This window comes from Penicillium antarcticum, assembly GCF_028974205.1.
Source record: "Penicillium antarcticum strain IBT 31339 chromosome Unknown utg000003l_segment0_segment0, whole genome shotgun sequence".
Taxonomy (NCBI): Eukaryota; Fungi; Ascomycota; class Eurotiomycetes; order Eurotiales; family Aspergillaceae; genus Penicillium; species Penicillium antarcticum.
Window position 1 is genome coordinate 681720 of NW_026695301.1, and position 26010 is coordinate 707729.

The window sequence follows — 26010 nt, forward strand, 5'->3', positions numbered from 1 at the left end:
TGGGGCCACAGATGTCTCTAAGGAGAAAAATCAAAACAAGCAAGCTGGAGGGGCTGCCCCTCCACGAACCATTCTACACACCAGGGAGTAAAGAATGCAATACAACTACCATTATAGGGAATAACCCGTATACTGTAAAATAGAAGAAAGAAATGTAGTATAAAAGCCTGAACCTCAATAGGATCACGTGACACATGACTAAACCCCGCACCCAATCAGGTAGAACTTCATCTCTCCTTCGAATCGCTTTTTCTGTCTCTTCACTTTCTTCACTATTTCCTTGTACTCCAGATTTCCTTGTTTGAACTCTGGGCGTGCACTCAAGGCACCTTTTCTCTCTGCTGTCGCGGAAAGACCTATAGTGCATGCCGCCTCATATCCACAAAAACATCCGTCCCTTCCTCCCACTCAACTTCCACATTTCTTCTCCCCCCCATCCAGGACTTGGGCTTGATTTCAACGTGCCCTATCTTTCTTTCCTGTTTTTCTCATTTTTTAATAACTTTTGCACACCATGGATGCTCGTCAGGTGTTGCAGAGCACCCTCGCGCCAGGTAAGACCCCCAGCTCCATCGCAGATTCGGCCTCGAGTCGCGCTGCGTGATGAAGATTTTTTTTGAGAGCTTCCCTTGCTAACCGTGATTCTCCCCGAAGATGCGGCCGAGCGTACCAATGCCGAACAACAACTCGCCCACGCGGCGGAGGTCGACTTCGTACGTTTTCCTATCCCCCAGTGGTCTCCGGTCTCCCTGCGATGCGAGGGATCCCTTCCCCGGATTAACCTGAATGCTAATATTTCCGGTTCCACAGGCCGTCTACCTGATCACCCTCGGTCAGGAGCTGGCCAACGAGAGTAGCCCAGCTCACATTCGTGTCGCTGCCGGTATTGCCCTGAAGAACGCCTTCACTTTCCGGGACCAGGCCAAGCTGCGCGAGGTGCAGCTCCGCTGGGTCCAGCAGATCAACCCCGAAACCAAGACACAGGTTAAGGAGCTCGCCCTCAAGACTCTTCACTCCCCCGACGCCCGCGCTGGAAATGCCGCCGCCACACTAATCGTTTCGATTGCCGCCATCGAGTTGCCCCGGAATGAGTGGACGGAGTTGATGAACATCCTTGTCCAGAACGTGGCGAGCGGAAACGACGCCCTTAAGCAGTCTTCTTTGACTGCCATCGGTTACATTTGCGAGTCCCAAGATCACGATCTCCGCGCGAGTCTCACAGCACACTCCAATGCCATCCTCACTGCCGTCGTTCAGGGTGCTCGGCGCGAGGAGCCCAACATGGATGTCCGTTACGCCGCTATTGCTGCCCTCAGTGATGCTGTTGACTTTGTGCGGACCAACATGGACAACGAGGGAGAGCGCAACTACATTATGCAGGTTGTGTGCGAGGCCACCCAGGCCGATGAGGTCCGTGTCCAGGCTGGTGCCTTTGGCTGCTTGAACCGTATTATGGGTTCCTACTACGAGAAGATGCGCTTCTACATGGAGAAAGCTCTGTTCGGCCTGAGCATCATGGGCATGAAGAGCGAGGAGGAGGAAGTCTCCAAGCTTGCTATTGAGTTCTGGTGCACTGTCTGCGAGGAGGAGATTGCCATTGAAGATGACAACGCTGAGGTATGTAACTGATGATGAGTGCAATTGATTGAATACTGACCTTTTTTAGGCCCAGCAAGAGGGTGTTGAGGCTCGTCCATTCTTCGGATTTGCTCGCGTGGCCACCCGCGAGGTTGTTCCCGTTCTGCTTCAGGCTATGTGCCGACAGGATGAGGACGCCGGTGATGACGAGTACAACGTGTCTCGTGCCGCTTACCAGGCTCTCCAGCTCTACGCCCAGTGTGTCCAGGGCGATGTCATTCAGCCCGTCGTGACCTTTGTCGAAGAGAACATCCGCAACGAGGACTGGCACCGTCGTGATGCCGCCGTCGCCGCTTTCGGTGCCATCATGGAGGGCCCCGAGCCCAGCGTCCTTGAGCCTCTGATCAAGCAGGCTCTGTCTGTCCTACTTGGTATGATGCAGGATGACTCCATCTCCGTCCGCGACTCCACTGCTTACGCCCTGGGTCGTGTATGCGACTGCTGCCCCGAGGTCCTGGACCCCGAGGTTCACCTCCAGCCCCTTATCTCTTGCCTTTTCAACGGGCTTGCCAACTCCCCCAAGATCGCCAGCTCTTGCTGCTGGGCTCTTATGAACGTCGCAGACCGCTTTGCCGGTGACGCTGGCTCGCAGACTAACCCTCTGTCGAAGCACTTTGAGGACAGTGTGAAGTCCCTACTCACAGTCACCGAGCGCCAGGACGCTGACAACCAGCTCCGTACTGCTGGATACGAGGTTCTCAACTCCTTTGTTCTCAATTCCGCCAACGACAGCCTGCCCATGGTTGCCACTCTTTCAGATGTCATTATCCAGCGTCTTGAGCACACTATCCCCATGCAGCAGCAGGTTGTCAGCACCGAGGACCGCATCCTTCTCGAGGAGATGCAGACTAGCTTGATCAGTGTTATTCTGGCCATCGTCCAGCGCTTCGAGGTTGAGATCAAGCCCCAGGCCGACCGCATCATGAGCATTCTGCTCCAGGTTCTCCAGACCCTTGGTCCCAAGTCAAGTGTCCCCGATGTTGTCTTCGCTACCGTTGGTGCTATTGCCAGCGCTCTTGAGGATGACTTCATCAAATACATGGACTCTTTCAGCCCCTTCCTGTACAACGCCCTCGGCAACCAGGAGGAGCCTGGACTCTGCGCCATGGCCATCGGCCTGGTCAGTGACATTGTCCGTGCTTTGAACGACAAGGTCCAGCCTTACTGCGACTCCTTCATGAACCTGCTCCTCAAAACCCTCCAGACTTCGACCAACCAGCTGAAACCTGCTATCCTTGAGACCTTCGGTGACATCGCCCAGGCTATCGGAACCAAGTTCGACACCTACCTGGCTGTCGTTGGTCAGGTTCTCCAGCAGGCCTCCAGCGTCACCACTAGCTCTGACCTCCCCTACGACATGGTGGAGTACATTGTCTCCCTCCGTGAGGGTATCATGGATGCTTGGGGTGGTATTCTCCTGTCCTACAAGGGCACCCCCTCCATCACTCAGCTGCAGCCCTTCATTGAGTCCATTTTCCAGCTGCTTCACATCATCTCCACCGAGAGCAACCGTAGTGAGGGTCTGATGCGCTCTGCCATGGGTGTTATTGGTGATCTTGCTGATGCTTTCCCCAACGGTGAGCTTGCTGCCTACTTCCGCAACGAGTGGGTTACCGACCTTGTTCGCGAGACTCGCACGACCAGAGCTTACAGTGAGCGGACTATCGAGACCGCCCGCTGGACTCGCGAGCAGGTCAAGCGCCAGGTTAACATGAGCACTGGCATGGCCTAAGTCTCCAATGCATCTCAGCACCCTGATCGAGGCGTTCAGCACAGCTTCACTTCTTGGCAGACCGCAACTCAACTCGGAGGTGTTGAAATGTGACAGGCCTTTAACGCGCTATTTTGGCATCTTGAGGCCCGCCTCTCGGTGTCGATGTATGCAGACAAGCCGCCTGCACGCTCGACGCCGGCACACGTGAGCCGTTCGCTATCTCACCCCCCAGAAATCCCCCTCCCCCTTCCCAGCACAGGATATGTATTTATCCACCCCCCTGGTCCTGAACTTTGTTTCCCCTGACCCTTTGCTGGTGCTACTCCCCTTACGACATACGCGCGAATGAAAGCCAGTTACCCCTTCCCCCATTTGCCCGTCCAAATTTCTTCTTTTCTTGATACAACCCTTTTCACCTACCCGTCATTTTTCTACTTTGTTTTTAATTAGACAAGACCCCACCCCCATCGCATTTTATAGCATTGCGAATCATGTAGCCCAAGATTCATGTACTCCCCTCACCAATTCCCAATTCCTGTCCTCGCAATCACAATCATGTATCCCCTCCCCATCATGTCACCCAGAAAAGAGTCATCGTCATGAAAAAGCTGTCCCTGAGTACCTCTTCCTTCTTCGTATTCTCCCTTCGTCCACCATGGCTCATTGAAAATTATGTATAGAAGAATAGTCTGTGGATTCATTCGCGGATACTTAAGTTAATGTACTAATCAGTTAGTAGGGTCAATGTAGTTGTTTGTATGATTTCCGCTGTTGTATGTCTTGATAGTGTCTCAACAAATTGAACTGAGTTCTAGCCAGTATTCAGCCATTATTGAGCGAGTACTGGATGGCAGTATGTTGACATAATTAGACATAGATGAAGATGTAGCCCAAAGAGGAATTGTGCGTCCTGAGGCAGAATACCAGAATTATCACCACGTGATTCATCCACGATAAGGGTTGTCACGCGACTAACCCTACGGGCGCACGACCCGAAAACCAAAGTTCGACGATTTCCTCACTCTCCTCATCACCCAACGGACAGTCTTTCGAGGTATGTACCACTCCCCCCCCCCAACAGCCTCTCAGCTAGTCTGGGAGTTGCAATCATCTCTTCTGGATCTACTTTGAGAATTACAGATGGTTCCAGAGTCAGAAAAGACAGAAAAAGATGATACGCAATTCCCAAATCGGCACGGGCTGAAGAACTCCTTGCAATGCAGAAAGGGGCACTCTTTGCGCTCGAGGACTACTGGTGGCTGACTTAGTTTTGCAACGTGAAAAACTCGCCTGTCGGGTGGGTCTTTCTGTTGCAGTTTTTCATCGAACAGATACCTCATAATCTTTCTTTAATTTTTTCGATTTGAGAATCTCGATTCCAACACCGCCAAAATGGTCAAGACTTCCGTCCTCAACGATGCGCTCAACGCCATGAACAACGCCGAGAAGGCTGGCAAGCGCCAGGTCCTCATCCGTCCTTCCTCCAAGGTCATCGTCAAGTTCCTTGCTGTCATGCAGAAGCACGGTACGTTACATTGGTTTCGTCTTTTGTCCTCTTTTGTCCTCTTCTTTTCTTCTTCTCTTTCCTGTCTTGTTTCTTTTTGTGCCACTTTGACTTTCTGTCATCCGGCTTGATAACTAGGCGGCCGGTCTCAACAACCTACGACGTCTGCCTTTTAAGTAGCCGGTATATTGATCTGTGAAGATCTTACACGTTTTCAAAGCGCTGTTATGGCTTTTTCAGTATTTGACGACTTTTAAATCTTCGCAACATACTGACATCTTTCTTTTCAGGCTACATCGGCGAGTTCGAGGAGGTCGATGACCACCGCTCCGGCAAGATTGTCATCCAGCTCAACGGCCGGTACGTACCTCATACTATCCCATCACCTTTCAGCATGATTGCTAACTCCATTTCAGCCTCAACAAGTGTGGTGTCATCAACCCCCGCTACCCCGTCCAGCTCCGTGACCTCGAGAAGTGGGCTACCCAGCTCCTTCCCTCCCGTCAGTTCGGTTACGTTGTCCTGACCACCTCCGCCGGTATCATGGACCACGAGGAGGCTCGCCGCAAGCACGTTGCTGGCAAGCTTCTCGGCTTCTTCTACTAGATGGAGTCAAAAAAAGAATTGAAAAAGTTCTTGCTTTGACTGGTTTTGCATGGCGTGGTTTTACTGGAATCTTGGGAATGTAATCTAGTAGCTGTGGATATTATACCCCCATTCAGCTCTTTGTTAGTTTGCAGAGTACATGGTGCGCTCGTATTTCCAATGCTATGTGATTCCGGTCTGCCTTTTTTTCCCTGGACATTGTGAAGAGAGAGTAGATATCCGGGCCGAGGTTAGAGTTCACCGCCTTGGTCAGTCGTTGTATTCTGCCCTTCCCCCGCGAGATTGTTGTCAATAGTTCGACGTTAAGGAACTCAGCCAAGATGCCTTTGGATACGATTTATCTGACCCGTCATGGTGTATGTGCTGCCCATTCATCGATATGTAGTTTTGACATTAACCCCTGCAGCACCGCCTCAACTGGACCATTGACTTTCGCACCGGCACCTATAAGGCCCAGTTCCCTACGCCGACAGGGAACCCAGCAGACCCCGCGCTGACCTCACATGGCGTTCGGCAGTCACACGAGCTGGCAGAGCATGTTGCTGCTCCTCAATTCCATCCTAAGCCATTCCGCGTCTATTCAAGTCCATTCTACCGCTGTCTGCAGACTATCCAGCCCTCCGTGGAGGAATTGAAGCGGATATCTACGCAGTCTGGAAATAGCCAACTTGCAGACCTGAATGTTAGGATTGAAAATGGATTAGGGTGAGTATATTCCACCACCTCTCCTATACTCTTCCCCTCCATTTATCCAGTTAAGATAAAGTATAATAACAAAACCCAGAGAATGGTTCGGCGCAACAAACTTCTTCGACCACCCTCCGCATCCAACCTCCAAAGAAATGAGCACCCACTTCCCAACCCTGATCCCAGAATCAAATGTGGGAAACTACAAACCACTCCTAATTCCCTCCAGACGCGGCGAGACAATCAGCCAACTCCATAACCGCGTCGCAACAGCCCTCCAAGGAATTATCACCGACATAGATACTGAAATTGTGGCCCTAGAAGCGACGTTACCCCCAGACCAGCGAACCAGCCAATCAGTCTTGATCTGCGCGCATGCTGCACCACTTATTGCCATGGGTCGTGCGTTGACGGGACGTATGCCTGATGATAGTTCTGAGGAGGATTTCAATGTTTTCACTGCTGGACTGAGTACGTTTAAGAGGCGAGGGAATATGACGCCTGCTGTTGAGGGTAGTTCTTATGGACCAGAGGGGGAGAGTGCTCTTGCTGAGGGTACGAGGTTCGTTCGTGCTTCTGGGGATATCCCGGATTGGAAGAATGGGAATGGTGTTGCCGGGGGTTGGGATTGTGTCTCGAATGGGGATTGTAGCTTTTTGAGTACGGGTGCCGAACGTGGATGGTAAGTTTCTTCTTCTTCCTTTTGACTGCTTTCTCATGACGCTGATCCTGATGATCTATACAGGCATTTCAATGGCGAGGAGTCTTTCGATACTGGTCCTATGGCCCCGGCTTCTGAGCCGGCGCCGAGTAAGACTGATACAAAGTTATGAGCACTGCAGCGTTGACCACTGTGCATTAGATTAGCATTCTTGTTGTGATTCTATCGTATCCCACCTTCCATAGTCATGAACCTATACTAGAAGCTATATCCATCATTTCAAGCATACCACCTGACTACATGATATGAATATGAAAATGAACAAACGACAAACATAAGCACAATGTAACCTCTCAGCCAATCCTCCCACCAGTAAGTACCCCCAACCAACTCTTCTTCTGATCCTCATACCTAGCAAGCTCATACAAAACCCCCCAAACCTCCCGATTCGGCTGATTTTCAACCGGGAACCCAAACTCCAGAATCTCACTCTCATCCCAACTCCCAGGCTGCTCAATATAATCCCCCCGTGAACTCCCTTGCAATTCGCACATCCGCTTAGCACCCGCATCTCGCAAGATCCGTATAACATCCGGGAAACCCTTATATGCCTCCGCTGCGCGTGATGGCGGGCCTTGATGGTCGTCGTAGACAAGGTTTGCTTCGAGGGCTTTTGTGCGTGCGTTTCCGGCTTTGTAGGTGGCTAGCTTGCGGATGTGTGCGCGGCGACTTAGTTCGGCGTGGTGGAGGGCTTGGTCTAGGGGTGTCCAGGCTTGGGGTTTTGTTTTTGAGGAGGGTGAGTTTGAGGTTGAGATGGGGTTAGTTGGGTTATTGATTGATTTCGTTAGACCGAGGATTAGAAGGAGGGATATTGTTTTGGGTTTGCCGCGGGTTGCGGCTGCGAAGAGGGTTTCGTTGCTGTTTGCATGGGGGAGATAGTGTGTTTTGTAGGCTTGTTCGATGTTTGGGTTGAGGTGGCTGAGGAAGTTGTTGATTAGGTCGTGGCTTTCTTGGTCGGTTAGGACGATGTTCTCGGCGATGGAGTAAAGTATGTCTCTCCCTTGGTCTTTGAGGATCAGGGGATCGGCGCCTTTTTCCAAGAGGAAGCGACCTCGTCGTGCGGGACTGAGCTTTGTTTCGAGGGCTATTGATAGTGGGGTTTCGCCTCGGCGTGTTTTTCCATTTATATTTGCTGGAGGGGAGTGGTTCAGGAGGATATTGCATGCGTTCTCGAACTCGTCTTCTGGGTGATAAATTGTTGTCAATAGATGGAGAGGAGTTTCCTCTTCGAAGCGGTTGATAATGTCGATGGTTGGCATGGCGTCGACTATTTTCTGTAAAGTCGGAATGTACGAGTTGGGATAGTCCAGACGTGGTCCGATGATGGAAACCCATGAATGCAGGACTGTATCTCCAGCTGACAAGAGTGATTCACTCAGCTCAGCTCCTGCTTCCAACAACGCACATATCATGCCACTATCCCAGACTCCTAGATCGGCGGCTGCTGCGATAGGGGTCAGATATGGATATCCCTTGTCTTTGGAGTTGATGTCTGCTCCAGCATTGACCAAGTCTTTGACCAAATCTGTCATTTGTGCCAGATGGTTCTCCCAAGTTCCGTGGCGAATCCAATAATGCCAGTGATGAGGCAGGTAGCCATGTCGATCGGGGAAGTATTTGGTGATGCTATGCAATGTATTTCGTTTCATCGAGTTGACCAGAGTACCATCCGCACCGTGAGAGATCAGGTATTTGGCTAGAGTAGGCTCTCCAAAGTATGCTGCTAATGCAAGCGGAGTTGTTGATGCATCCAAGCCATGGTAAACTACGTTGATGTTGGCACCGAGTGAGATCAGAGCATCCATAGCTGTAATATTGCGGAAAAAGCACGCCCAGTGGAACGGTGTACCGTGAGGAAGTTCAAACGGACTGATGTGTTAGCAGATTGTTCAGACAGAGAGGCAAAACATACTAATGAAGGATCTGGATCTTCTCTGGGAATCCACCGCTGTTCTCCTTAATCACAGGCTCCATGACGGAGTTCACATCTGCTCCTTTTTCAACCATCCGCTTTGAAATTTCGTTGATTGAAGCATCTGGGACCATAAACAGCCAATGCAGAGGAGTGAGCTTCTGTTGAGTCTTGCAGGACGCATTTGCACCACGGTCAAGCAGTATCTGAATCACTTTGGCATGGCCTGCCTGGAATGCCTTGTACAATGGCGTCTCTCCATTCTTATTCTCCACATCCACTCCCATTTGTGCATTCAGTAAGCTCTGCACGGAGCCAATAGACCCAAAAGCAGCAGCTGCATGCAAGATTGTGTTGTCCTTGCGATCAACAACATCACCTCTCTTCCCTCTCCACTCCAACACCTTGTTCTGGATGACTGCAGCCTTAACATCTTTATTCCCCAAAAATGCATCCGAACAGAATCCTCCGTTGGCTCTGAACTGGTCTTTTGCCTCTTCAACTCTCTTGTCAAGCTGACCAGATTTGGCAAAGAAATAACCCTCAGAAACAGCCTGCAGCATCCACTCATCCAAGATTTCCTGTGTAAATTCTGACCTTTGACCATGTGCTTCCATAATTTGGGCATAAACAGCCCGAGCAGGTGAAAATCCTGTCTTTGCTGCATCGCCCAGATAGTTCAGCATACGATCAAGATAAGAAGGCTTCTGTCCAGTGATTGTCTGCGCCATTCCAAAGAGAACGTCTCCCGCAAATGGAGGAGCATTGCCTTCCTTGCTAAGCGCATGTTGCTCTTCGAGCTCCGTGCGGATACTCTCGTCAAGTCTGTACCAAAACAGCGGGCCTTTGTTGTAGACTGGGTCAATGATACCAACATGACTGACCGTGGAGCTTGTTTGGATTGAGGAAAGCCTGGAACTATAGGTTAGCTGAGGTACCGAATGAAGGACGAGTGAACATACCAAGATGCGTATGTTAGCGTATCTGTCTTCAAAAGAGTTGAACTTGGAAGTGGCCGGTTTCGAGGATCCTCGGTTAGTAGAGTCAGTACTGCCTTGCGCAGCTGCATGTTAATAAGCGAGGGTATATCTTTCAGGCCGTTGAGTAATTGAGAAGTGCGATCAGAGATCTTCCTAAAATCACTGCTCAATGCCGGGGCATCGCCGTTGCTTGTAAAAATCGACAGCAGTACCACTCCGAAGCTATAAGCATCAAACTTGAACATGAACTCCGACGAGAACCCTCCAAATCTCGAAACATCACCATTCAGCACCTCAGGCGCCAACCAAGCCGGTGTTCCTCGATAATCATCCAATGTAAATTTCCCTTCAGGTGCCTCGAGATCAACACAAACTCCAAAATCACTCAGCTTAGCTTGGAAAGGCATATTATCGTTTGGGCCGACAAAGACAAGCACATTATCCGGCTTGACATCTCCATGCACGATATTGAGATTGTGCAACGCTTCCAGTCCATTTGCTACACCCAGTGCAAGCTGATACTTGACTCCAACACTCCTTTCCTCAGCAGAGAGAAAATCACCCAAAGGCATGAGCGCTGCTTCCATGAATAACACAGGAACAGCGAGATCCGCAAAGGGGAAATCAAACCCCCATGCTAGAAGACTGGTGATATTAGGATGTGCGCGCAGAACCGGGTTGCAGAGCGATAGGAGCTCAAGCTCCAATGTCTTTAACTGGAGGCGATAATCGTTGCTTGCAGCGAACCGTTGTTCAGCTCGACTTGATAGCGGAACATTAACGCGTTTGATAACCTCTCCTTCAAAAATGGGGTCTTTGAAAACGGTGAATTGTGCGCCGGAGCCGATCTTAGTCGCTCGAACCGAGAGGTTGACTGCTTTCAAGAGACGGGGGCCGTGGATACCCGTTTGAGAGAGGATGGTGGTGAACTGGGAGAGGGTGCTGAGGACTGAAGCTGAGCCGTTGCGCGTTGCCGTTATGGCGGATTCTAAAGGGTCGATCCATGATGCATCGGAAGAAAAGTTTAGGCTTTCAAGGTCGAGCTCTTCGAGGTCGGTGGAGTTGGACCAGGGCTGCAGGGATGGTGAGAGGTCATCTCCATCTATGGCGTAGTAGTTGTCATCTTCGAGAGAGTTGAGAATATCGTCGTATTCTGCCATTTTTCTTCACTATACAAGTTGATGAAACAGAGGAGGAAGAGAAACCATGAAACAAAAGCCAACGGCTGACAATAAGCAGTGGGTGCAGCGTGCCGTAGTTCAGCCTCTAAAATTAGCCCTAACCTATCCCACTCTTAGTGCTGACTGCTGATCCCCGCCACGTCCGACTCCTGACACTTCTCCTCTTTTATTATATTTATTTTGACAGCAAGATGGACTTTTATGGTACGGCAGTGACTGCTATCACTCAGGTATACCAGGTCACGGTATTCATCCAGGGTGTCATCTCCGACGTCAAGGCATTCGATGATGACCGGGCCGAGATCCGCCTCAAGCTGAATGTCCAGCTATCGACCCTTATATTTTTCAAACGCACATTCTTCCATCTGGAACATGGGCTGATGATTCCAGGCAAAGTAGACCCTTTCATCGCTGAAACAGTGGAAGGGCTACTAGTGCAGATGAGAAAGACGCTGGCCGAGTATGAGATTATGGCATCTAAGTACGGTCTTGTGGACGAGGAGTACACCATTGAGCCCGAGAAGCCCAAAGAGCAAGAGTCGCTGCTTGAACGGGCAAAGAGCAAAGCTAAATCACTCAAGCTTAAAGGGTATGATTGGTCGCTCTTTGACAAGAAGAAGCTGAATCACATTCTGGAAGCGTATACCAAGTGGTCTGAGGATCTGCGCAATCTAATGCAGCACATGTCGCAAGAAACATTAGCCAAGCTAGCCGAAGGCGACCAGCAAGGATTGAAAAGCAGTGGCTTGGAACCGGTGATGAAGAGGCGTCTGCTGGCTGAATCCAAAGCGCCAGCGGACTATCAAAGTTTAACGGGAACTGTGACTGAGGAAGGAAATTCAACAGGCGGGTTCAAACTAGGAAAATGGTCTGTCTCAAAGTCGGAGGAAACACAAGTGATTGTCGAGTACCACGAATACGAAAGTCTTCTCAGACAAGAAGATGAACCAGAAGAGATCAAAGCGCTGAAAGAGCCTATCCGGAACCTGGCCTGGTTGCTCCAAAACACCACATTCTCCAGCACATCGTCCGATTTCCTTGATCAGCCCAAGATCTATGCGCTGGAATGCCTCGGATTTATCGATCAACCCACGGAAGAGCGCAGCGTTTTTTTATACAAGCTCCCATCCGAGCCAACAGGACCAGCATCACTGACGACTCTCCACGCCTTCATAAATGCAATTGACAGCACAAACAAACGCCCAGTGAAGAAGCCCTCATTAAATGACCGCTTCAGCATGGCGCACAGTCTCGCCCTGACAATCTCAAATGTTCACGCCTCAGCCTGGGTACACAAGAATATCTGGAGCAGGGGAATCCTCCTCTTCCTAGAGACCTCAACGGGAGCTAGCACCTCAGGACTCTACGAGCATCGCCTTTCCGCACCAACAATCGGACAGAAAATAGTCTCATACCTCAGCGACTGGGGCTACGCACGCTCCGTTCAACAAGGAACAGACATGCGTTCCGACTTCGAAGTCGAGCCTAATTTCTACCGCCATCCAACCCGACAGGGCCGTCCCACGCAGCAGTTTAGTCGGCTGCATGATATCTATGCTCTTGGCGTGGTGCTCCTGGAGATTGGATTATGGATTACGGTGTCGCGGCTGATGGGGCCTAAAATTAAAGAGGCAGAGGCCAGTGGGAAATTGCCTAGACCAAAGAAGATTTCTGAGGAGTTGATGATGTTCGCGTTACAGGGATTGCCGAAGGAGATGGGGGCTGGATATACGCGGGCTGTCATTGCTTGTTTGAAGGGTGATTTTAGGGGGACTGAAGGGCCGGCTTTGGCGGTTGACTTCCAGGAGAAGGTGGTTGATGTTTTGGCAAAGGGTGTTGAGTTGTGAATGGGCTTTAGGTCGAGGCTGGTATATATCTCTAATTGTATACAGCCGTAGGTCATCTTATTTCTCCAGTGCAATATAGTGGTCGTGGTAAATGTTGGCTTTATAGTCTAATATTTCCCGATAACGTATAATAGTTGTCAGGGGAGAACAAGACAAGAACTGCCCCAATGATAGGTCGCGGGTGCATAAGCGCCGTGTTGCATTCCTGCCCCTGTTCAACAGCTGCACCGCACTTCCTTCTTTGAACCTTTGACATTCAGAAGCTCCCCTTGAACTCAGCCATCCAATTCACAACAGCCGATACTTCTCACAAGATTAACAGAGATTCTCTCATTTCCAAAGGATGTCAACCCCCACCCTGGAACGAGCAGCAGCAATCAAAAAACAACAGACCGACCTCCTGTCCAGCATCCCACTAAGAACACTACACATAGGCCTCTGGATCCGATCCGACCCCCCACGTCTGAATGATTTTCACTGGGGCTTTTACCTACACACAAGCGCAACAAGCGGGATGAAATACCACGTATCAAGTCTGACTGGAGGCTGGATACCCGAACATGGGCCCAACTCAGTTCTCAAGTCTAATTTCTTCTGTGTGCTTATTCAAATCGCCTCCGTTGTCGAGACGAACCTTGCTCTGCTCGATAACGTGATGAGGACGCATGACAAGGATATGAATGGTATACTGGGTGTTACATGCCGTGTGTGGTTGGTGATGATCTTGGAGAAACTTGTTCAGGGTGGGATGGTTCGATGTGAGAATTTGCAGGCGTTGGAGGAGGAGTGCATGGCGTTTGGCAATGAGTATAGTGCGAGTGCTGCTGTTAATGAGCAGCCGCGGCCTGTTGTTAAATCTAGACTTTGTCTTTAAATTGATTACGAGGTATTAATCTGGGGTCAAGTCTACTGTTTCGGGGATTCCAACCGCAGCAACCTGAAACGCATACTGATACTTACTGATACTTACCTGCGTCCGTCATGCTTGTAACGCCAGTTCGAAGAGATTGAGTGGCAGTTGAATCGAGTGGCAGCCCAACTAAGCGTCTTCGCATCTAATGTCTCGAAATCTACCTTGATTGGGATTCACTCAATTCACTTATACAACCATACAAAGTAAGCTTTATCTGACACTAATGCAAGGTCATCCACTCACACTTCTAGGATTAATGTAACTTCGGATCTTATAGAAAAAGAAAGAATGGGAAATGAGAATATGTTGGTATCTAAGTTAACAAAAGAAAAAACAATTGAAATATGATAAGGTCCCCCCATACCTAGGGACCAATACTGAGATGCTATCGCTAATACACATACAAAAAAAAAGATGATATAGCCAGCTCTACAAATCTAAGCCTGGGCGGGTGCTTGCTCAGGCTGCGAGGCAGAAGCCTCTTCTTCAGCAGCGGGGACCGAAGAGGCCTCAGCCTCAGTAGTTTGAGCTTCTTGCTCCTGCTGAGCCTGCATCTGCTGCTGGCGCATACGCTCGGCCTCAGCCTCGGCCGCATTGCGTGCCTCGACCTGCCGCTCGCCGAGGCCAGGCACAATACTGGCCACCAGAAGTAGAATAGACCGCTCCAGGCGGCGCAATTGCTCACGTAGGCTGAATTCCTCAGCACGGGCGTTATTGGCAGCTGAGGCAGGGTCTGCAGGCCCACCAGCACGGGCCAAGTCCTCTAGGTGACGCATGGCAGGGGTCAGAACTGCTCGTAGGATTTGCCCAGGGACCTCCGTTCCTGACAGGAAGGTGGCCAACACAGAAATGGCGACCATGATGTAGCGCCTCCAGCTACCAGGATCACTGGTCAAGTAGCAGACGATCCACAGACGTGCGAATAGCCAGATGCGGCTCATGTGGTGGGCCAAGCCCGCTTGTTCGATATTGACACCGTGTCTCTGTTGATTCGGAATTGCCTGGCGAACCACATTCTCAGCCATTGCTTGGTTTTGGGGAGGTTGTGGAGGCAAAGGTTCATCGGATGCTGCAGCAGTCGCCGCATAAGTATTTTGGTACACCTGAGCATTCGGGGCCAAGAAATATTGGGAATTTCTACGTTCCCTGGTAAGAAGGTAAATAGTGTTCTCCCCAAAGTTGTAATTGCTGTGTGCTGGTCTCTCATGAGATTGTAGGCTTTCAAGTTGACATGCACGAGTGTAAGTATTCATGATGCGCGCGATCAATTCGCCAACTTCTGGTAGCGGACGTCGTCTGCCGAACTGGATATCTTGGATTCCGAGAAGTTCCGTCCGAATGTTGATGATATGCTGGATCATAGAGGGTGTAAAATTGACCTCGAGCTGCCGTTCCACATCTTCAATCTGCACCCGAAAATTGGCTAGGCGCAGACGGGTATCATCGTCGGCACCCGTATTGGAGTTTTCGGCTTGGCCAAATGGGTTTCTTCCATTTAAGAAACTGTTGTTAAACGGATTCCCCAGACCAGGGTTGGCTTGCCCGAAAGGGTTTGGATTGGCCGGGGGATTTGAAGTAAAGCCAGCGGCGTTGGTGCCAAACATGCCGGACCCAGCTGGAGGGGTTTGGCCAAATGCGCGGGTATTGGCCGCAGAATCGCCAAATAGCCCATGATGACCGGGGCCGAATGGTCGTGCTAGAGGTGGTCGTGTGGTGCTGGAGACACCCGCAGCTGCCACTGGAGTTGGCTCAGGCGGAGGGAGCACCAGGTGAATTGCATAGGACGTGTTCTGCAAGTTGGGCGTGTCAACGAGGGGACAAGGCAAGCATTGTATGATCAGCAGACTTACATTGGCAAATGGCAGAAGTGCTCGGAGAGTAACACTATCGTCAAGGAGTCCTCTACCTTGGTAGATGAGACGTTGAGCCGAGGGAGGAGGGTTGCCGGGGAAGGTCTCTGCAATGCGAGCCCGAAGCTGACCGATGGTCGTGGACAGAGGCAGATCCCTGATGGGGAATCGCCCAGGAGGAGGCAGAGTCTGACAGAGGATGTTGAGGTTTGCGGTGTCCTCGACAGATGGAGAAGGTACGGCCGCCATTGTGGGCGGTGGGCAGTGAGCTCAAAATTGAACTTTGTAGAGCTGTAACTGAAACGATGTGAGCGGAAGGCAAGTGCAGCAAAAGAAGCTTGGAAGCTGTCTGTTGGAGCTGGTGTGGGGAATGATATGCGTTATCGGAGCAGTTGCATGAAGTTGCGATTGCGCCGGTGAGTGGAAGGAGGGGTGGAGGGAATCCTACAAGAGGACAGTCTTCGATTGTTGACTTCGAATCAAGCTCTTGATGCACAGAGAATTTGAGAATACCAAATCTCCAGGTGCAAGAAGTAGAGCGAGGAGCTGATCGTGATATCTGGCATCAAAGTATCGATAAGCGATAAGCTCCGGGGAAGAATGTTGGGGATATGGGAGAAGAAATTGAGAGAAGCGAAGGAGAGAAAGAGGAAAGAGAGCACAAGACGCAAGAAATACCACAACGCCAATTGAGCAGAACGAGCAAAAGAAGATGAAATCGCCAAACATCACATCCCACGTGCCATATGCTATTCTGCCCGGGCGGTGTATCGGCGACGCTTCTTCCCCCGGGAAAAAACGCTCAGAGCTCAGTTGATCTTCGCCGTTATTAAACATGGCCAAGCGCCTCTTTTCTACTTTACCGTCTTCTGGCATAGGGGCCATGGAGATATTCTCGTTCCGGGCTACAGCCCGCCACAAAGCCAGTCTTCGGCACTTTTCATCCAAATCATGGAGATATCAAAAGGATAATAACCCCGACAACAACAGAGGCGGATTCGGCTCCCGACTACGATTCGCTCTACGAAACACCAAGGTCGAATGGTATCCAATCCCGGTTGGACTGGGTATTGGACTGCTCGGATTGCTGCACTTCTACAAGTCCCAGCGCGCGGAACGCGATCGCCTGGCCCGTGATGCCGCTGGAGATGAATGGGATGAAAGCAAAAAACCACCCCGTCGGCCAAGGATCGTGCCGTCTGGCCCATGGCATGTCCAGATAATGTCTACACTGCCCCTGAAGGCCATGTCTCGGCTCTGGGGTCAGTTCAACGAAATCGAACTCCCCTATTACTTCCGCGTTCCTGGATTCAAACTATACTCCTGGGCCTTTGGTGTCAACCTTGAAGAGGTTGCTGAACCCGATCTGCACACTTACCCTAACTTGGCTGCTTTCTTCTACCGCAAATTGAAGCCTGGCGTTCGGCCTCTAGACCCTGACCCACACGCACTTCTCGCGCCGTCCGATGGTCGCATCTTGCAATTTGGAATGATTGAGCGGGGTGAAGTCGAACAAGTGAAAGGAATGACCTATAGCTTGGATGCTCTCCTGGGTTCAGCAACACCTGCGCACGACGACCACACCAAGCGACTCGTTGACAAGGACACCGAGGAAATACAAAAGGGTTCAGAGAATATGGCTGCACATGAGGAGTTTGCTCGCATGAACGGCATTTCCTACACTCTTCCAAGCCTGTTGTCCGGTGAAACAGAAGCCCCCAAGCGACGTGCCTCCCTGGATGCCTCTACTGCATCCAAGGCCACATCGGAAATTCAAGTGCAAGAGGAACTGGCTCGCGGTGACGGAACTCCTTGGTATGCGCCGCGCACCGCAGCCAACCACGCCTTGTTCTATGTTGTGATCTACCTGGCCCCGGGTGACTACCACCGCTTCCACTCCCCAGCTCCCTGGGTTGTCGAAAGCCGTCGCCACTTCGCTGGCGAGTTGTACTCCGTTTCGCCCTACCTGCAGAAGCACCTTCCCGGTCTTTTCACCCTCAATGAGCGTGTTGCTCTCCTTGGCCGGTGGCGATGGGGATTCTTCAGTTACACACCGGTCGGAGCCACCAATGTGGGCTCGATCAAAATCAACTTTGATTCAGAGCTGCGCACTAACAGCCTGTTGACCGACACTGCAGCGGACTTGGCAGCAGCCTTGGCATCCAAGCGTGGCGAGCAATATCCCGGTTTTGTTGAAGCAACCTACCGTCATGCCAGCAGGACTCTTGGCGGACATCCGCTGCAGCGCGGCGAGGAAATGGGCGGATTCCAGCTGGGCAGCTCGATTGTTCTTGTGTTTGAGGCCCCCCTTGGTACTCGCAAGTCAGTGGATGCCGGCTGGCCGGATGATGCTCAGGCTGATGGGTGGAAGTGGAATATCGAAAAGGGGCAGCGCATCAAGATGGGCGAGAAGTTGGGACATGTTGAGTGAATGTTGCATACTATCTAGACCATTGTATTATACCCTTGCTGGACAGCAGGTTAAAACTAGTAATTCTATCCAAGTACTCTATACCTCTATACAACTTGACTTGAAAACTTGTATACTTCGATTGGTTGACCCGTTATCAAAGCACAGACCATACACGCCTTGGCGTTTTGCCGCCCGCGTCACTCTTTGATTGAGGAAATCCTTGTTTTTTGTGTATAGTAATAGAGTAACTTATATTTAGATGTTATTTCAGATGCTGTAGCACAAATGCTAGGATTTAGATCCTGGCTTGTACTGCATTGCGTGTGTGCCATTAGGTTTGAACAACAATGCCAGATCTAAGCCACTGTGAGCTCTTCTATCCAAGGAACTATCAACGTGGGCGAGATTGCCAAGATCACTGCCAGGAATGTCGTCAAGCTTCCTTCTTTTTTCTTTCTACAACCCCCCGTCCTCTCCCTCAAGGACTATTGTGACACCTTTAACTCATGGCCATCTTTAACTCACCGCGGTCATTCCAGAATGTCAATGCCATCCAGGCCCCGATAGGCATCAACGGCTTCTTCTCGGAAGGAGCCCATTCCAGCCACCCCTCGTTCTTTCACCTAGTGCTCCTCGTCTTTGAAGCTGTACTGGAGGTGGTCTGTGTCAGTCTGCCTGGTTACATCGCCGCTCGTCATGGCATGTTTGATGCCGATGCCCAGAAGCTTGTGGCAAATCTCAACGTGACTCTGTTCACTCCTTGTCTCAGTATGGAACCCGTTCCTGATGCTCTTCCCGAATAGGAGATGAGTCTTGTGATCGGTAAAGCTGACAGTTATAGTTTTCACAAAACTGGGATCACAATTGACCGCTGAGAAGCTGACCGACCTGGCTATCATCCCTGTCATCTTCGTTGTCCAGACCTTCGTGTCATACTTCTGCTCCTGGGTCGTCACAAAATGCTGTGGCTTCAAAAAGCGCCAGTCCAATTTTGTGGCTGCTATGGCGGTACGTTCCTTTCAACGTCATAAGAGACGCGTTACTGATAAGCTCTCCCCACAGGTCTTTGGCAACTCGAACTCCCTCCCTATCTCCCTCGTGGTATCGCTCTCGGCAACACTGAAAGGGCTTCACTGGGACCAGATCCCCAATGATAACGATGACGAAGTCGCCGCGCGTGGAATTCTCTATCTCCTTATCTTTCAACAACTGGGCCAACTCGTGCGCTGGAGCTGGGGATACCATATTCTCCTCGCCCCCAAGGACCGATACTTCGAGGAAGCAGAGCGAGAGGAGACAGACAACTCAGTCATCGAACAGGGTCAGGCTCGCTACACCGACAACCCTGCCCAAACAGACCCAGACGAGCCGCTCGTACGGACGCGCAGCTCAGACGATCTACACGATGAGCAACACGCGCACACCTCGCGCGACTTCCAATCCGGAGACCAGACACCCGTGTCAACACGTGCATACTCCTTCACCAAGCTCTCTCCGGCCCACTCCGACGGCCCAGACTCAGATGATACCCCATCCGTAATCGGACCACCACCAACCGGCCCCTTCCTCCCGCGCCAAAGCTCCCGGGGCGACATCCTCCAGTTCCCGGACGTAGAAATTACAGCCCGGGAAGCCCAAGAAGCAGAGCAAACCCGTGTCCAGCGCTGGAAGTCATCTCTGCGCAAATTCCGAGAGCGCCATGGGCGTTGGTGGGAAAAGAAGACGAACGCGCTCCAAGCACGTCTCCCACCCAAGCTCCAGAAGGGTATCTCCTCAACTAGCCGTGGCACACGCCGTTTCGTCAATGGCTTATGGGACTTCATGAACCCGCCCCTATGGGCAATGCTAGTCTCGATAATTGTCGCCTCGGTACCAGCCCTGCAGCACCTCTTCTTCAACGATGGCACCTTCGTCCGTAACTCGGTCACCCGCGCAATCGATCAGAACGGACAGGTTGCCGTACCGCTGATCTTGGTCGTGCTTGGCGCGAACTTGGCGCGGAACACCCTCCCCGATGAAGCACTCGAGGATATGGAACATCCCCGTGAAGAGCGCAAGCTTATCATCGCTTCTTTGGTAGCACGCATGCTGATGCCGACTATTATAATGGCACCGCTTTTAGCCCTCACGGCTAAATTTGTGCCGATTAGTATTCTCGACGATCCCATTTTCGTTATTGTCTGCTTCTTGCTTACTGGCGCCCCGTCGGCATTGCAGTTGGCGCAGATTTGCCAGATTAATAATGTTTATGTTGGGGCTATGTCGAAGCTTCTCTTCCAGAGTTATGTTGTCTGGTATGTTCACTTCACTTTCTTGCTCCTCATTCACAACATGGATTGCTAACCTGTTTTCCTCTTTAGGATCCTGCCGTCAACCCTCGTTCTCGTCATGTGCGCCTTGGAAGTCGTCGAGTGGGCCGGTGCATCCGCGTAAATTCTACTCCTCACTCTTTCTTTCTTTTTGTATCTTATCCCGCACGGCGAAGCTGGTCTTCCTTTCTGGTTTTTACAGGGCTGTACATATGACAGCTCCTCCCCCTTGCACATCTGTAATACCTCTCGCGTTCTCTCATTCGGCTCTTTGTTGGCGGTATGATTCTTTCGCGTTCGCTGCACACAATATGCGAACGTGTGTACTTGATCCGAGGTTGTTCCTGAAGTCACATTATAAGTTCAGTATACATGTATCTCACTCCTCAATATGATATCACTATTCACGCTTGGATTCTTTTTGATATTTGCTTACAGAGAATGGTTGGGTCTGCTATTTCCCCAATGTTGAAGTATCAGAACAATGTCCATCACCATCACCAACTCCCACCGCATCCCCATCCCAATTACGATCCCCAATGTCAATCAACATAGCCATCCCACTAACAGAATGCCAAAGAACATGACAATGCAAAAGCCACACACCAACATTTTCAGCTCGGAATCGGAGCACCGCATACCCTCGACTCGGGATGTTGACCGTATCCCGTAGCGCAGCACGAGAGAGGTTGTACATGCTTGGCGGATTTGTGCTTGTGCTAGAGTCCCGTTCCAGCTCTGCATCTATGTGTGGTGGTGATTCATCTGTGAATGGGTTGTAGGAACCCCAGCCGGATGTTGCTTGGTGCAGTTCTAGAACGAAGAAATCGTGACCATGCTTTAGTATGGGTTGTTAGTAATTCCCCCAAGCATATCCTCTGAATAAACAGACAGAGTATAATGGTAGAATGGCCTTCTTACCAAGTGGAAAGGATGCGATCCTTCATCTAGATTGTTAATTACTAGGTCAACCCATGAAGGTTCTGATCCAGTCGTAATTGCGAATTGGTTCTTGTCCCATTCTATGCGTGGTAGGGATATCAATGGAGCTGGTGGATTATCTTGTGGTTTCCAGGTTGTTTGGTTGATGTAGCCGAATGGTTTGTTGGAGTAACGGGCCATTTTTTGGATCTTTGTATAGATTACGTAGGATTGTTCTGCTTTTGGTGGGAGTGTATTGAGGACGGAGGGTGCAGATGGTACGTTGTGGATGTTTAGATGGTTGATGTTCACTTGTGGCTGTTGATTAGTATCGGAATTGGAAGCGAAAGGTGGATGGTGGTTGATGGGGAATGTTTGATCGGGTGTCAATGCTGGATTGGCGTATCTGAAGCAGCTATTTAGTTATTAGCAGGATATCCATGGTGCAGTGTGTGAGCTGTACATACTCTTGATCCAATTGAACCGTCATGTATGACTGCTTCTCGGCTTTTTGCAAAGAAGGACGAAGGATAAAGTCCATTCGCTGCCCGGGATACAATATCCCAACAGAGTTAATATCCCGCCGCTGGGAGCGCTGTGCGTCAATACTATCAACCTGTATCAGGTCCAGTAGACGATGGCTGAAGGAGAGTGTGAACCCAGCAAGCGCGCTAGGACTTGTTAAATATTCTTCTTCGATCCAATCAAGATAGAATTACATACCCGGTATTGGCAACCCGTATCCTATATGTGATATTAGGATCGAGATCCAGGCTTGATGAGTTCATACCCTCAACGCAATCCACCGGTCGAGCAGGAACAGCCATGCTGCAGTCAAAACGTCCCACTCCATTAATGAGCAGGGAATCGGGAACGGGCTATAGAACTGCACATCAAAAACCTGATCACTCGGTACGACTGATATAATCTATTCCATACCTCATTACCAAAGTTTCCAGGGTCCATGTACCACTCAAGGACCTCAGTTGCAGGCCGATGATACCAGTCTCCGATAAGCAACAGAAGTTCCTTGTCATAAGTGTATGGCTGATGGTCGTTCCTTTCTTCAGCCATCAAGCCTCGAACAGTCGACTTTGAAGCCGGCGCATGAACAATTAGTCCACCATAAAGACCATCGGCTCGCTCGACCCCCGAATGAGCATGATACCAAAAAGTACCACTTTGGTCGGATGGAATAGTCAAATTGTATACATATCGACTCCCAGGAGAAATAGGACATTGAGAAACCCCGACAGCCCCATCCATAGAATCTGTGGGTGTCAGCCCTAAACTTCACCCGATCCCGCGAATACATACTGGCTACATGAAGGCCATGCCAATGAATGGCAAGCGACTCATCTACCAACCCATTCACAACAGTAATGACCAAGGTATCACCCGAGCGGGCCTCAACCGTCGGGCCAGGAAACAGGTCTAATTCAATATCCTTCTGTCAGCCCAGAACCCAACTTCACCCCACCTCACTCACCATTGATGGCATAGACCCGCTTCAGTACACCATCCGGTCTGCGGTGATCCGCTGTAATATGCCAGTCCAGGTACAGTGTCACTGGTTCTCGGTGCACATGATCCTGCGGATGTAGTTCGATATTTGGGTTAGCTGGGGTTCCCCCGTTTATCTGTGGGTGTTGATGATGCTTTCCAGGCAGGATCAACGGCGCGGATGAGAGCTCAGTTGATTGGAGTAGATATGCAAGCCCGATCAGGAAACATGCGACCAATGACCAGGTCACGATCGGCCATGGCCGGGTCTGCTTCGGCATCTGTTAGGGTTGAGGTTGCTCTGGGTGAGGGTGCGGACAGCCCTCCGACTGTTCTAGTGCTCTTCCTCTGGGTTTTCAAAGACGGAGCACAGGCAAGTCATTTGCTCTAGAGTATGGATGTTGTAGAATGATCGGAGTACCGATAAGTCCGGGCAGTGACCTCATGCCACCCTTGCTGGGAAGGGGAAAGCACATCTGAATCAAGACTGCGACCTTGCAGAAAGAGATGCAACCACGTGCATGAAGCAGTCAATCAGATATCGCCAGTTATAAATGTTCTTCATACTAGAGTGGCTAGTAAACATCGCTGTTCGTGCCGAAAGTATAGTTCAACTTGGCGTTGCCGCTCCCGTGGACCACCAATTCTTCACGTGGAGCCTCGACCAGATCACATTGGCCCATCACCAGGTACTTCCAACTTTCGGATTTTGGTGTTTCTTCTATAGTTCTACGCACGAGCCCATATACATCGCTTATGTGTTTTACGGTGATCGACACTGTAGTGCCTATCCCTGCGCTCTGACTCTGATCGCAGACTTCCGACTCGTGCTTCCTTTTCGAGCTATAGTACTATGGATCTCATGCAACCTTTCACCTGGAGACTGGAGAGCTCCGAGGTCTGGTGTAACCGGGTTTCACTTGTGGGGGCATGGATGTAGGTACATATAGTAATTGGTCTCTCCTTCCTTCTTCGCTCATCACTTTTTCGATCTCATTATGACTCCCAAGTTACTGGGGTGTATCACTTTAGCGGTGCTGCTAGGTAGCAGCACTGTGAGTTCTGGATCGTTGAAGGACATTGAGCATGTAGTCATCTTTATGCAGGAGAACCGTTCCTGGGACAGTGTATGATCCCTTGTCATACTAAGCACTTGAACCTTGTTAATGAGGTTTCTAGTACTTCGGTACCATGGCTGGAGTTCGTGGATTCAATGATCCCAATGTCCAGGTTAATCCAGATGGAAACTCGGTGTGGCACCAGTAAGTGAGGACGCGATATAGAGAGAATATTGCTAACAGTCCCCAGACTTGTCGACCCCAGTCAATCCAATGATGCCAAGACTCTGCTTCCTTGGTATCTAGGCTACAAGGGTGGTGATTGGAGTGACGCCATTCAGTGCATGACAGCTGGTAGTAATGGTTACCAGGAGAATCAGGGGTCTCTGAACCATGGCTCCAACAACCACTGGGTGACCAAGAACACACCCTGGAGCTGGGGGCATCTCAAGCGCCAGGATATTCCTATTCAGTTTGCCATTGCTGAAGGCTGGACCTCGGGTGATATGTACCAGGTACGGATCAGAGGTGACTTAGGTTGATGGTGATGAGGCTGATAAACACAGGAAAGCCAAATCACTGCCACAAACCCTAACCGGGTTAGCCTCGTTAGTGGTTCAATCAATGTTCCCGGTAGTCCTCAGTCCAAGGACCAGGGTGGTGTGTATATTGACAACAACGAAGTGCCTGGTATGTACCCCCCCCCCCTGTTAGATGACACAGGAGCATCGTTAATCAACTTGTTCCCCAGGCTGTGACGATAATGGGATCAACTGCTACCCGCTCAAGTGGAAGACCGTATATGAATTCTACGAAGATGCAGGAGTGTCTTGGCAGCTATTCCAAGATACGAACAACTTCGACGACAACCCTCTGGCTTGGTTCCAGCAGTTCCAAACTGCTTCGAAGAATAGCCCTCTCAACCAAAAGGGCATGTCATTCGTGAGCCTCGACGCCTTCTACCAGAGAGCTGCCAATGGTACATTGCCTGAGGTCAGTTTCATTGTTGGTCCTGCCGAGCTATCAGAGCACCCGCCCTACATGCCGAAAGATGGAGCTTGGTTGCAGAAGAAGGTCGTCGATGCGGTTACCAATAGCCCCAAGTACAACTCGACCCTCTTGATGATCAGCTATGACGAGACTGGTGGATTTGGTGACCATGTCACTCCATTCCATTCCCCTCCGAATACCCCTGGTGAATGGATGAAGGATCCTTTGGGTCTGTTCTCAGATATCTTCTCAGGACCTGGTTTCCGAGTTCCCTTCTATATGATCTCTCCGTGGACACGAGGAAACCGTGTGTTCACTGAGCGAGCAGACCATAACTCCCAGATTCTGTTTGTTGAGGAGTGGCTGGCAGCCCGGGGCCATAAAAACATTCAAACTGACCAGATGGTATCCTGGCGACGTGAACACATGTCCAATTTGGTCAACGCTTTCGACTTCGAGAACCCGGACTACTCTCTTCCCAACCTGCCCGATGCCCAAACACCAGACACCAATTCCAAGGGCGGTTACACAGGTACCTCGAACTGCCAATCCCGTCACTCCCAAACCCGCCCTCCAGTTCCATATGGCGAGCAGGACAACGAAACTGACACCAACACCCTCTGGTTCGAAGAAGGCTACAAAGAAGTAGTTGGTTACCTAACAGAAGGGCGCTTCCTAGTCTTCGAGAAAAACGGTGTAGCCCTCACAAACAATGGCAAATCCCTCACCACAAGCCCAGCAACCCCCAAGCACAACGCCAAATCACAGCGGTGGATCGTTCATTACACCCAAGACGAGGAAAGCCATGTCTTCACCATGTCCAGTGCTCTGGATGGTAAATGGCTCGGAGCAAACAATGTCATGTTACCCAAAGACCAGGGCGCAAATGCTGTCCAGTTGCGATTCTCATTCAATCGCAGTGGCCGCGCCCATTCTATTCAGCAGCTTCATCGGGGGCAGTATGTCGATATCAACACCCAGGGGCCTATGAGTGGGGCTGGGGGATACAAGGTCTTTAGTGTTTCATATCGTGATTAAAGCGGGCTTTATTTGATGGGTTGATACCATTACGACGTGTTGCATGGCTGTCCTGTCTGAGACTGGATGGTCAGGACTCGATTTCCTGAGGGTTCTTGTCTATTACCTTAGTGCTTGATCCTCGGAGAGGCTGGAAGCTAAATAAAAATACGCCTTGGATATTTGATAGATGATCATAGTACCAGACTTGCTGTAAATTGGATTGAGTTGGATACAACTGTTCAG

The 26010-nt window shown here is 50.6% G+C and overlaps 11 protein-coding genes across 11 annotated transcripts; 8 read left to right on the top strand and 3 right to left on the bottom strand.

Annotated features, from left to right (window-relative positions):
• Nucleotides 1-514: 514 nt before the first annotated feature.
• On the top strand, nt 515-3370 carry N7508_002958 (karyopherin beta; the record flags this gene model as incomplete). The annotated part of the gene is made up of 4 exons (XM_058461024.1): nt 515-554; nt 655-713; nt 811-1617; nt 1667-3370. The coding sequence occupies 4 exons, from the start codon at nt 515-517 to the stop codon at nt 3368-3370; spliced, it is 2610 nt and encodes an 869-aa protein (XP_058321601.1).
• A 1327-nt stretch (nt 3371-4697) lies between these two features.
• Nucleotides 4698-5482, top strand: N7508_002959 (40S ribosomal protein uS8). Its single transcript, XM_058461025.1, has 3 exons — nt 4698-4877; nt 5147-5216; nt 5273-5482. The coding sequence occupies exons 1-3, from the start codon at nt 4745-4747 to the stop codon at nt 5460-5462; spliced, it is 393 nt and encodes a 130-aa protein (XP_058321602.1). The 5' UTR covers nt 4698-4744; the 3' UTR covers nt 5463-5482.
• A 300-nt stretch (nt 5483-5782) lies between these two features.
• On the top strand, nt 5783-6982 carry N7508_002960 (uncharacterized protein; the record flags this gene model as incomplete). Its single annotated transcript, XM_058461026.1, has 4 exons — nt 5783-5818; nt 5869-6167; nt 6247-6831; nt 6895-6982. 4 exons carry the CDS (start codon nt 5783-5785, stop codon nt 6980-6982), a joined length of 1008 nt encoding a protein of 335 aa, XP_058321603.1.
• Nucleotides 6983-7163: 181 nt separating this feature from the next.
• N7508_002961 (ankyrin repeat and protein kinase domain-containing protein) lies at nt 7164-10922 on the bottom strand (the record flags this gene model as incomplete). The annotated part of the gene is made up of 3 exons (XM_058461027.1): nt 7164-8739; nt 8783-9694; nt 9745-10922. The coding sequence occupies 3 exons, from the start codon at nt 10920-10922 to the stop codon at nt 7164-7166; spliced, it is 3666 nt and encodes a 1221-aa protein (XP_058321604.1).
• A 212-nt stretch (nt 10923-11134) lies between these two features.
• Nucleotides 11135-12790, top strand: N7508_002962 (uncharacterized protein; the record flags this gene model as incomplete). Its single annotated transcript, XM_058461028.1, has 1 exon — nt 11135-12790. The coding sequence occupies one exon, from the start codon at nt 11135-11137 to the stop codon at nt 12788-12790; it is 1656 nt and encodes a 551-aa protein (XP_058321605.1).
• A 343-nt stretch (nt 12791-13133) lies between these two features.
• N7508_002963 (uncharacterized protein) lies at nt 13134-13664 on the top strand (the record flags this gene model as incomplete). The annotated part of the gene is made up of 1 exon (XM_058461029.1): nt 13134-13664. The coding sequence occupies one exon, from the start codon at nt 13134-13136 to the stop codon at nt 13662-13664; it is 531 nt and encodes a 176-aa protein (XP_058321606.1).
• A 476-nt stretch (nt 13665-14140) lies between these two features.
• On the bottom strand, nt 14141-15802 carry N7508_002964 (uncharacterized protein; the record flags this gene model as incomplete). The annotated part of the gene is made up of 2 exons (XM_058461030.1): nt 14141-15493; nt 15554-15802. 2 exons carry the CDS (start codon nt 15800-15802, stop codon nt 14141-14143), a joined length of 1602 nt encoding a protein of 533 aa, XP_058321607.1.
• Nucleotides 15803-16388: 586 nt separating this feature from the next.
• Nucleotides 16389-17984, top strand: N7508_002965 (phosphatidylserine decarboxylase 1; the record flags this gene model as incomplete). The annotated part of the gene is made up of 1 exon (XM_058461031.1): nt 16389-17984. The coding sequence occupies one exon, from the start codon at nt 16389-16391 to the stop codon at nt 17982-17984; it is 1596 nt and encodes a 531-aa protein (XP_058321608.1).
• Nucleotides 17985-18472: 488 nt separating this feature from the next.
• On the top strand, nt 18473-20399 carry N7508_002966 (Auxin Efflux Carrier superfamily; the record flags this gene model as incomplete). The annotated part of the gene is made up of 4 exons (XM_058461032.1): nt 18473-18734; nt 18808-18974; nt 19029-20260; nt 20327-20399. The coding sequence occupies 4 exons, from the start codon at nt 18473-18475 to the stop codon at nt 20397-20399; spliced, it is 1734 nt and encodes a 577-aa protein (XP_058321609.1).
• A 330-nt stretch (nt 20400-20729) lies between these two features.
• On the bottom strand, nt 20730-22980 carry N7508_002967 (uncharacterized protein; the record flags this gene model as incomplete). The annotated part of the gene is made up of 7 exons (XM_058461033.1): nt 20730-21113; nt 21197-21611; nt 21664-21867; nt 21920-22074; nt 22136-22467; nt 22514-22630; nt 22686-22980. The coding sequence occupies 7 exons, from the start codon at nt 22978-22980 to the stop codon at nt 20730-20732; spliced, it is 1902 nt and encodes a 633-aa protein (XP_058321610.1).
• Nucleotides 22981-23697: 717 nt separating this feature from the next.
• N7508_002968 (nonhemolytic phospholipases C family protein) lies at nt 23698-25785 on the top strand (the record flags this gene model as incomplete). Its single annotated transcript, XM_058461034.1, has 5 exons — nt 23698-23826; nt 23879-23961; nt 24008-24272; nt 24324-24447; nt 24509-25785. The coding sequence occupies 5 exons, from the start codon at nt 23698-23700 to the stop codon at nt 25783-25785; spliced, it is 1878 nt and encodes a 625-aa protein (XP_058321611.1).
• Nucleotides 25786-26010: the final 225 nt, after the last annotated feature.